General features: G+C 34.7%; 1 protein-coding gene across 1 annotated transcript; it reads right to left on the reverse strand.

Moving 5' to 3' along the window:
- Positions 1–4,130: 4,130 nt before the first annotated feature.
- Positions 4,131–6,442, reverse strand: LOC106400432. Its single transcript, XM_022703217.2, has 5 exons — positions 5,586–6,442; positions 4,799–5,491; positions 4,550–4,714; positions 4,339–4,464; positions 4,131–4,238 (listed from the first exon to the last, which is right to left on the reverse strand). The coding sequence occupies exons 1-5, from the start codon at positions 5,841–5,843 to the stop codon at positions 4,131–4,133; spliced, it is 1,350 nt and encodes a 449-aa protein (XP_022558938.2). The 5' UTR covers positions 5,844–6,442.
- Between the last annotated feature and the right edge of the window lie 5,156 nt (positions 6,443–11,598).

Genomic DNA, 11,598 nt, shown 5'->3' on the forward strand with positions numbered 1-11,598 from the left:
TTAATTTTAGATTAAGAGATTGGTTAAATTTTAATAGATTTAATGTTGGTTTAGTTTTAGTTGTCCGATTGTATAATCTTAGTAGAATTTAATAAAATATTATTGTTACAAACTTAAATGGTCCATAAATTAAGTAGTTTAGTAATAAATTTGAAAGAGTCTAAAAATTAAGTGACAACTTCTAATGGTAGATAAATTTAGGACTCTAATAGAGTATACTATATACATGTAACATGTGAACGTTTAACATGCTATATACAAATAGGTACTAAGTATAAATCGTGATAAATTCAAAATGCAGGGGAAAAGTTTTTTTTTAAGACTGTTACGTAGGAAACTTAAGATCTACTCGTTGTGCATCATCTAAATTGTTAAGCTTGCTAAAACAATATTCCGAGATTTTGATTCAATAATTTATTTCTCTCCTCGTTATTGTGACATATTTCAATAATTTATCTAGAAAGCGTAATACTATATCCACTTATACGAATGTAAATATTATACTGAAAACATGTTTCGGATTGTTTCCGCCACCAACGTAGTGCTATACATTATATTTAGACAAATCTTATACAACATCAATTCACAGAACTGTGCTAGTTATGATAAAAGATCAAAAAAAAGTTGAGTTATAAATGATATTCAAATGACTATTATTATACAGCATCCATCAAATACAGTAGACATTATATGATACCATGTTATATAATCTATATCTATACAAAACTTCGTAATGTTCTATATATGTAACATAAACACTCCCCCTCACTTCAGTTTTATTTATCATGGCCTATCTAAACCCTTTATCCCTCTTTTGATGTTATATATGTTTCTGAGAAAATCTGAGTCATAGCCAAAAAATGCACTAATAAATATACAAGTATACCTCCTCTATAAAATACTTTTTTTTTTTTTGAAAAAGGGCATTCTATTAAGCATAAAAACGAAAACTCAAAAGATACAGACCCAGCTAGGCAGTGTTTATGGGGTTTAGCCCATTAGTAATATTTCATATGATAACACATAAAGGAGAACCGATCGACTAGAAGTAATAAAGCCCAGTCCAAAGCAGTTGAAGAGACCAGTAGATGATTTATACGTTCCACACAGCAAATAGAGAGGATGAGAGTCGAGGAGATCAATCGCGGAGAGCGGAGATTTTTGATCGAATTGTCGCTTCAATCTGCTTTACAATTGAGTCAGGAGGCTTGAAGATGTGTCGATGTAGGCGCGAGTTCCTTTCAGCCCAGATATAGTACAGCGTGCATTGCCAAGCTAGGAGTCGAATGATCTGCAAGTGACGGGGACCTTGGAGATTCTGCATGTTGATCATCTCACGGTTCCAATCTTGATCAGGTCGATGACCAGCTCTATTGGCAGTTCTAGTCCAAACGCTCCAAGAATAAGGGCATTGATAGTATATATGATCCCTACTCTCAGGTGCCACGTTGCAGAGCAAACAGAGAGGGTCTGTTGGTAGTCCCCAACCCAGTAACCGATCTCTCGTGGGGCACCGGTTCTGGACAAGGAGCCATGCGAGGAAGTTCTGTCTTGGGATGCCTCTTGGTGACCAAACTGCCTTGTGCCATTGGGTTGGTTGATTGTGATGCTTCAGTTCTCTGTAGACAAGACCCGTTGAGAACTCTTGAGAAGAGCTGTTTAGGCTCCAGATATAGCGATCATCAAGAGAGTTCAGGGAGAGAGATGTTAAGTATACCTGAAGTAGAACTTGTTGTTCTGATCGAGCCGCCGGAAGGGACCAGACACCGTCCCTGTAGAGGTCATCAAGAGTTGCAGTTTCTTGGATACCAAAACGTGACCGTTGGGGGAGATTAAGAAACTCGGAAAGTTTCCCATAAGGACTCCAATTGTCATTCCAGAATCTGGTCATCCTTCCATTCCCCACTTCAATGCGAATCCAGGTATAGACCAGCGGCCGTAGACGGAGCAAACGTTTCACCAGCCAGGAGTGGTTGTTTCGTTCTTTTATAGTCCAAAAATTAGAGAGGTTTCCATTGAGAATCTCCTTCACCAACCATGCTACCCATATTGAACCACTTTTAAAGAACAGAAGCCATATTAAGCGTATTGAAGTAGCAGTGTTCCAGGAAAGCAAGTCGCGTATTCCAAGCCCACCTTCTTCCTTCGAGTGAGTGACCGTGTCCCATGAAACTCTAGCCGTATGGTGTCCCTCTATCGTCCCTTTCCATAGATAAGCCCCACAGAGAGAGTTTATTGTCTTGATACAGAACTTAGGTAGTGTGAAAATGGTGCACCAGAAATTTGTGATTCCTGAAATCACAGTGTTAATGAGAAGCAGTCTCCCGGCAAAGGATAGAGTCTTGGCACTCCAGGAGGTTAGCTTTGCTTTAACACTGGAGATGAGGGGCTCGCAGTTGGCCATTGACAGCTTTCGGGTGCAGAGAGGTACACCCAGATATCTTATAGGTAGAGTTCCATGAGTTAATCCACTTGTTTGCTTGATATGATCTATTTCAGGTTGAGACAAGCCGCAGGAGAAGAAACATGTTTTAGTCAAGCTGACGCCAAGTCCCGATTGTGTCTCAAACTCGCTGAGGACATCCAAAACCCCATTTACAGAGCCAGCACTGCCTTCGACAAATATTAGTAGGTCATCGGCAAAACAGATGTGAGTTAACTTTGAATCTTGACAGTTCGGGTGATAGCCATATTTTCCATCTTCAGATCCTTTGTTGAGGAGAACTGATAAACAATTCATTGCTATAACAAACAGGTATGGCGAGAGAGGATCACCCTGTCGAAGCCCTCTTTTGCTTTTGAAATATCATTGGACAGTACCATTGTATCCAACAGTGAAACTTGGTGTGCAGACACACGCTTGCAACCATCTGATATAGAGTCCCGGGAGGCCTATGCTGTAAAGACAAGTGAAGATGAAGTTCCAATTGATGGTGTCAAAGGCTTTGGCGATGTCTACCTTGATTGCAATCCGCTTGGCGCCCTTGTTTCTGTGATAACCATTGACTACCTCAGCGGCTAACACTATATTCTCAACCAGTAATCGGCCTTGGACAAATACCGTTTGGTTCGGGAGAATCAGGTCAGTGAGCATCGGTTTTAGTCTTTGAACAAGCATCTTCGATATAGCCTTGTATATTGTGTTGCAACATGATATTGGGCGGAAGTCACTGATTACTGAAGCCCCAGGTCTCTTAGGTACTAGTGTTAATATGGTTGCGTTTGTTGCTGCAGGCATAAACGCAGTGATGAAAAAATTCTGGATAGCACTAGTTACTTCAGATCCTAATACACTCCAAGTCGCCTTGAAGAATCCTGAGGTAAAACCGTCTGGTCCCGGTGACTTATTGCTGTTAAGTTTCATGATCACTCTACAAATCTCCTCCTAGTCAGGGATTCTGATCATAGCCTGAATCAACGCAGGAGAGCATCTGTAGTGGAGCACACGCTGGAACCAGTCTAGCGAGCACACAGAGACATTCATTGTCGCAAGGGCAAGTATGGATTGGAAATAGTTTACGGCGTGCTGTCCCATGGTGATAGGATCTGAGAGGATAACGCCAGAAAGCAGCATGAAGAACCGGATAGAGTTGAAAGACGCACGCACTTGGACCAATCTGTGGAAGTAAGTTGTATTGAGATCCCCTTCTTTTAACCAGTTTACTCTCGATTTTTGCTTGAAGTAGGATTCCTCTATCAATCTCAGAAAACACCATTTGTCATACAACTCTTTCTCTTACTGGAAAAGATCTGGAGTGGGATTGGTTAGAGCTTGTACCTGCACAACTTGAAGCAAACAGTTAGTTTCTCTCACTCTCTCTTGAATGTTTGAAAAATTGGAACGATTTAGTGATTTTAATGCTCCCTTTATTTTTCTGAATTTGTAGCAGAGAGTGGAGAGATTAGACGCAATGCCACCGGCCTGATTCCAAGCATCCGCAACGGTTTGGTTAAATTTGTGATGTTTGGTTAGGTAGTTAAAGAACTTGAAAGTCCGGGTACCAGCTAGAGGTAAGGGAACATGAAGATCAAGCAAGCAAGGAGAGTGATCAGAGAACTTGGGGGAAGGAAGGAGGCTAGGCTGTTAGTCTTATAATCACACTATTTTGTGATTATAAGACTATGTAAACTCAAATCCAAGACTGGATTGGATAGTTGAAATTGAAAGAATTGACACCACTTATGTGTGAAAATATGTCCGAAGAATTAACCAATTGTTCTTCTTCCTTGACCCCCACCTGCAAACCGGACCGGCCGGGTTAAAACGTTTATCATATCAAAGTATCAAACCAACCTAAAATTCATAAGATTTTAACTGTAGCTGAACATGATTGATTCATCATCATTGTCTTCTTCGTGATGACTAGAAGAAGCTTGTCTATTGGGTTCACAAAATTCATCGTTCTTTGCAAATCTTCCTCTAACTCTTGGACGACTATCTGCCAATGTCTTCCTACATGCATACTGTTTTAAACAAAATTTTATTTTTAACGAACTGTATATCGGTAACCAATGGTTTAATATGGTTTTAATGGTTAAGCATAGAAACCTTAATTTTCTTGCTGAAATTCCTCTCATTTCTCTTCTTCATGTACCTATGAATCTTTTCTTTCCTCTGCTCAGCTGTAAGTTTGCTGACACTGTTGAAACTCGGGTCATCTAAACCGGTTATCTCTGTTCCTAACTGCGGAAGGACCGGTTTGGCCAGGTGGTTCTGGTATTCCGAACAAAAATGACAAACATAAGTACCAGGTGCATATATTTAACCGGATTACCAAACTGGTTTCATTTCTTGTACCTGGAGATGATGATCGCCTGTATCGAAGATGGGTTTGATCGGATCTGGGCAGAACATTCCACCGTTATCAGCCTGGGTTTCCATCAATTGATCATGTGACGGTTTAAAATCAGAACCAAAACCGGAGTAAAACCCAGATCTTTCAATGGGTAAACCGGTGTTCATCATATTCTTGGTTACAGCCAAATAAGCTAGTAAACCAGGACTACCCAAGAAAGGAGAAGTAGGGTCTAGGGAGCCAAGATTGTAACTTGGGACAGAAGAAAGACAATCTTCCTCGAAAACCGATGAAGGAGGAGGCAGAGGATCACAAGAAGATGAAGAGTAGAGGATGTTAGGAGGCTGATGAAGTTGAATACCGGTGAAATCAAACTGGTCTTGGAGCTGATCGGAGACTGGGAACTGAATAGAGGAAGAGAAATCGATGGAAGCTGTGATATCGTTATCAAAATCGTCTTGTGAATCGAATATGATCGATAAGTCCCCGTTGTCATCGTTTTTGTTGTTGTCTTCATGGTCTTGATTTGAACCGCTGTTGGATTTGTCTGGAAAGTTATTGCTGTTGTTGTTTTCAACATAGCCACAACAGTTTGAAGCAGAAGTCACTTCGGAAGTTTGATTAAAGGTCTCTTCAAATAATTGTGGATCGCAGAAATCGAAGATTTGTGCGGTGAGAGGGCTTGTGATCTCATCCTACAAAACAAAACAAAACAAAACAAAAAGAGATGTAAGTAGCTGAAAAAAAACATTAGTAAAATATCTAACATGTAATGTTTTTGAGACATACGTAGAAGGCTTGCATGAAAAGATGGTCGTATTTTCTAGGGTCTAACTTGCTGCACACCAAGAAAAACAGATCTAACTGAAGACAGTCGTTTAGAGAGAGAGGTGGACATTTTATACGATCAGATCTCGTTCGTTCTTTGTGGTATTTATCAAGAGGAATCCAGTTAAATAAAAGAATTAACGACAAGGAGGGAGAGTTTCCATAAAAGGAAAGTTTTTGGATTCCGGTGTTTCTTTTACGTCCAGAAATTAAAAACATTGCCTGGTAAGAACTAACATCGGATATTTTTTACAAAAGAAAATTAAAGGCATAAATAAGAATAAGAACCATTTTTCATGCATCAATTTGTTTTTTACTGAAAATTCAAAATTCTTTGTCATTACAAAGTTTTTATATCAACGATAATCAAAAAGAGAATTCTCCCTCTATCATACAAAGTTTTTAGGAAAAAATGTTTTTGACCATTTAAGAAAAGTAAGATATATAACTTCTTATACCTAATTAATCAACACATTCAAAGAATTATATATATTATGTTTTCGATAAAAACACAAACCATGCATTCAGGGGTTTATAAATCACGCATTCAGTGGTTTATAAAACACAAACCATGCATTCAGGGGCATAAATAAGAATAAGAACCATTTTCCATGCATCAATTTATTTTTTACTGAAAATTCAAAATTCTTTGTCATTACAAAGTTTTTATATCAACGATAATCAAAAAGAGAATCTCCCTCTATCATACAAAGTTTTTAGGATAAAATGTTTTTGACCATTTAAGAAAAGTAAGATATAGAACTTCTTATACCTAATTAATCAACACATTCAAAGAATTATATATATTATGTTTTCGATAAAAACACAGATTAACCACGCATTCAGGGGTTTATAAATCACGGAGTCATTGACGATTGAAGGATATTAAATTAAGAAAAAAAAAGCAAAGAGTTACCATGGAGAGCTGCTCATGAGACGAGATTACGTCCTGCGACATGCTTATGTACGTTTCTTTATGGAGTTTGACCGAAAAAAAAAAAAAAAAAAACGTGATACCAAGATTTTCTGGGAAAATTTCCCAAGAAAGGGAGAAATCATTGAACGAGGCTTCTTGAATGCTTTCTCGAATGTGGGAGGAGTGATGTCTGAACAAGAAATCCACAAAATTAAGATATAAAAAAACGGATAATACTTAATTAATCAGAACAAAAAAAACAGCAAAAAAAAAAAAATCTGTTTTTTTTGTAAACTGACAATTCTGTTAAAGACAGAGAAGATAAAAAAGTTTCTTACAGCTTTCTGGAGAAATTAATTGGAGGTTATGGAAGTTACGGTAACCAATTTATATATATTTTTGGTTAAATGTGTGTGTGTATTTATGTACGTATGTGCATGATATAAGCTGGTGTGTGTTAAAGGCGCTGGTCCTAGAGTTTTTTTAAAACGTGATGCGGCGTGTCATGATTGGAGAAAATGTATGTATTTTGAGTTGACGTGGAGAAATTGGTCCCACTTAAGTGATGACTTGGTTGACCTGTAATGGAGTTTGACCCAAAAATTCTTTGTTTCCGATTATTTTGACCTTTTGACTGGAATTTGTACTAATTTAAGCTTTTTATTTATAGAATTAGCTTCTTCTTTTTTTTGATCAAATATAATTGGCTTTTCTATCTTATATTTAGTAATCTTTATTTTTCTTTCATTTTAAAATTTCTTATTTATTTACTTGGCTGATTTTCATGCAGATAACTGATGAGGCGTGGAAAGATTAAAAGACCAGGTCAGGGAAATATGGAGAAAATTAAATAAATTAGAACGTACAAGACATATTTTTCTATACCATGTAAAGAGTTACGTGATGCTTGACTAAATTCGAAAATGGTTTCCTCTGGATAAGAGTTATACGATAGTGATGTTTTTAGCATACCATGCATGCTTCGAGTTGTCATTTTCTTACATTGTTGTTTCTCACACAACCATAACCAAAGATGAACTGCTCATAGATAACATATGTAAAGATAAGTTTATACAAAATGAAAACATGCATGGTATGCAATTGTAGATCTGTTTCTTCCTTGTTGTAACCTAGCAAAAGTTGTTTCTCCGGTACACCGGAGTGTACTGTTCCGTTATCCCCCATTATGGGGTTGAATTAATGAATTTTTATTTTTTTTTTAAAGAAAAAAAAGAAAAGAAAACATGCATGGTACTTTAACCATTCTTTCAAAATAACTAAAAATAAGAACTTGTTGATTCCTTTATTAATTGGACGCTACAACAAACTAGAAAGATAGATACCTAGGGCTTTGATTGACAGAGTCCCTGTTCTTAAAATCGGCCGCCTAGCCGCCTAGGCGCTACGCGTCATTCTTCCGCCCCGATTTATGTCAAATCGGTTAAAAAAATCGGATATCCGATTTTTTCCGCCTAGACCGTCTAAATGACCGCCTAGCCGCCTAATCTATTTTTTTATTATTTTTTATCATTTTTTTATTATTTATTATTGTTTATTTTTTTAATTATATTTTTATTTGTTTATTTGATCTAAAATTTTATAAATATCATTTATATTCATAATTTTGATGAAACTTACATTATATTAAGTTTATATATTCTATTTGTGTATTTTATACAATCTTAAACATGAAAATGTATTAATGTTACACACAATTAAAGATTAACATGTTTTATAACATAGTAAACCATCTAAAAATTCCGCCCCGCATAATTTCTGATTATTCCCAATTTTCTCTTTAGGCGCTAGGCCCAACCCGACCGCCCGACTAGCGCCTAGCGCGTTCCCGAACATGGGACATAGCAGATGATAAAACAGTAGGAGTATGCTATAAAAGTAGTATGTTGCAGAAACTATAGTTTTTACTAAACTGTTTAATAGAATGATTGGTAGAGCAATATGAATATATTATTTAAAATTATTATAAAAATTAATATATAATATATTTATTTCTAATGAATATATTTTAATATATATATTAATATATAAAATTAAAAAGATATAAAATTAATTTATTTTATTTAATAATTTAATAATTAAGTTTATATCGAAAAAAATTATTTTTTAAAAAAATTACAATAAAAATATATATTTTCAAAAATAATATTTCAAATTTAAATATAATATAATTTATTCACTACAAGAAAACATCGGTATTCTCACGGACATTCCGACAGAAAATGAAATCCTCAAAATTTCCCGAGGACTTTCCTCGGAATATACCGACGGAATTCCGAGGAAACATCAATCCGTCGGAATATTCCGAGGAAATTCGGAGGAAAAATGTGTTCCTTGGAAAAAACCGATGAATTTCGAGGAAATATTATAGGGATTTTACAAAATTCCGAGGAAATTCCGACGAACTAGTGATCGATCGATGCGTTTTTGGACATATACCCATCGATCGATCACATTGTTACGCTTTGGTCCATATTAGTGATCGATCGATGCTGTTTGGACATAAATCCATCGATCGATCCGTTTATAAAAAAACATTCGAGATTTTGAAACCCCAAACACTAGTTCCTCGGAATATTCCGAGGAAATTCCGAGGAACACTTGATATCCTCGATCGATCGATGGGATAATCTAATCGATCGATCACATTGTTACGCTTTGGTCCATCTTAGTGATCGATCTATGCGTTTTTGGACATATATCCATCGATCGATCCGTTTAAAAAAAATTGACGTTTTGAAACCCCAAAAATCGATGCACTAGTTCCTCGGAATTTACTCGGAATATTTCGACGGAATTCCGAGGAAGAAAAGGGTTTCCTCGGAATTCCCTCGGAATATTCCGAGGAAATTCCTTCCGAGGAAATTCCGAGGAACAATATAAATTAATAGAAATACATGCACAGGATGTTTTTTTTCCTCGAATTAATGAAAATATTCTGAGGAAATTCCGACGGATATTTAAGTGGCCGTCGGAATTTCCTCGGAATATTTTCATTTAACCGGGCAAAGAAGCCGCCAAATATTTCGCAAAAATTGAAATTGAAAATACTAAGGGAATTCCGACGGAAAATAACTGTCGGACCCAAGGTTTTATAAACTCAAAACGCATCTTCTTTCCCATTTCTCTCTTCTTCCTCTCCGGCGATCTCTCTCTCCTTCCGGCGTTCTCCACCTTCTCTCGCGACGACCTCTCCGGCGAATCCTTTTCATTCCCTTACAAATCTAGTAAGGACCCTATCACACTCTTTTAGGTCATATTTGTTAGGTTTTTAAGTAGATTTGATGATTTTAGAAGTTTTTTGATAGATTTTTGTTAGGGTGATTGGGTATGATTGTGATTTGTTGTGTAATAGGTTTAGAATTGTGATTTGATTGTGTTGAATTGATTTAGAACTTTTTTTATAAATTGTTTAGTATTTTTGTATTTACAAAACGTTTTTTCTATATAAATTCGATTTTACAAAACTTTTTTTGTATATAAATTCGATTTTTGGATTTATAAAAGATGATTTCATATTTATAAAAATATTTATATTTATTAAAACTAATTTTGTATTTATAAAACATTTTTTTGATTTATAAACACTATTTTTTTATTTTTTTATTTATAAAAACTATTTTTAAATATACAAAACGTTCTTTGTATATAAATTCGATTTTTGGATTTATAAAAGATGATTTCATATTTTAAAATTAATTTTGTATTTATAAAACATTTTTTTTATTTATAATCACTATTTTATTATTTTTTGTATTTGTAAAAACTATTTTGTATTTATAAAAGGATGATTTCATATTTATAAAAATATTTATATTTATTTAAACTAATTTTGTATTTATAAAACATTTTTTTATTTATAAAAACTATTTTATTATTTTTTGTATTTTAAATATGTTTTCTATTTCAATTTTAAACACTATTTATAAACACTATTTTATTATTTTTTGTATTTATAAAAACTATTTTGTATTTATAAAAAGATGATTTCATATTTATAAAAATATTTATATTTATTAAAACTAATTTTGTATTTATAAAACATTTTTTTATTTATAAAAACTATTTTATTATTTTTTGTATTTTAAATATGTTTTCTATTTCAATTTTAATTTTATATTTTCGAATTTCAATTTAAGAAAATAAATTTATAATTTTTTTTTTAATTTTGGAAATATTCCGAGGAAGTTTATCCCTCAGAATATTCCGACGACATCTTCCTCGGAATATTCCGAAGAATTTCCGACGAACTTGTGGTCCTCGGAATTTCTTCGGAAATTCATTTCCTCGGAATTCCGTCGGAAATTTCCGAGGGATTTCCGAGGAATTATTTCCGAGGACTTTTTTCGTCGGTATGTCGTCGGAATAGCGTTATTCCGACGAGATACCGATGATTTTTTCCCTCAGTATGCCGCTGTTTTCTTGTAGTGATTATTTAGAAATCAAAATTTTATTTTCTGGATATAAAAATAATTGTATGATATTATTAAATAAAATAAATGAATTAATTATATATTTTCTTTAATTTTATAAATTATAAATGCAAATGCTATTCTAAAAGCTTCATATGAGAACATTGACCAAAGATAATTTGGAGAGCATTGGCATTTAATAAATGTTTTTCTAACCAATGTTGATTGGATAATGTAGAGTATAATGCTATTACTAATACTCTACCAAATCAATGTATTGCTTACACTACACGAATATAGACTATATTTTTTGGAGGAAGAATGATATAGAAGATCTTGAGCTAGATAAAGACCCTTATCCTTGGATTATGTGGTTTATTTGAAAAGCAAGAAATGATAAACTATTCAGAGGAATAGACATAGACCCTTTGGAAACTATCCGACATGATGAGTCAGAATGCCGTGCTTGGTTCCAAGCAAACATCAAACAAGAGGAACATGTAGTTGCACAAAACCTTGAGCAGTTAACAAATTCAGAGAAATGCATGATAGATGGATCATGGACACATGATGCACACTACAGTGGTTATGGATGGACATGGAAGACCTCAGGAGGAACAACTCAGCT

This window comes from Brassica napus, chromosome C5 (genome assembly GCF_020379485.1).
Source record: "Brassica napus cultivar Da-Ae chromosome C5, Da-Ae, whole genome shotgun sequence".
Taxonomy (NCBI): Eukaryota; Viridiplantae; Streptophyta; class Magnoliopsida; order Brassicales; family Brassicaceae; genus Brassica; species Brassica napus.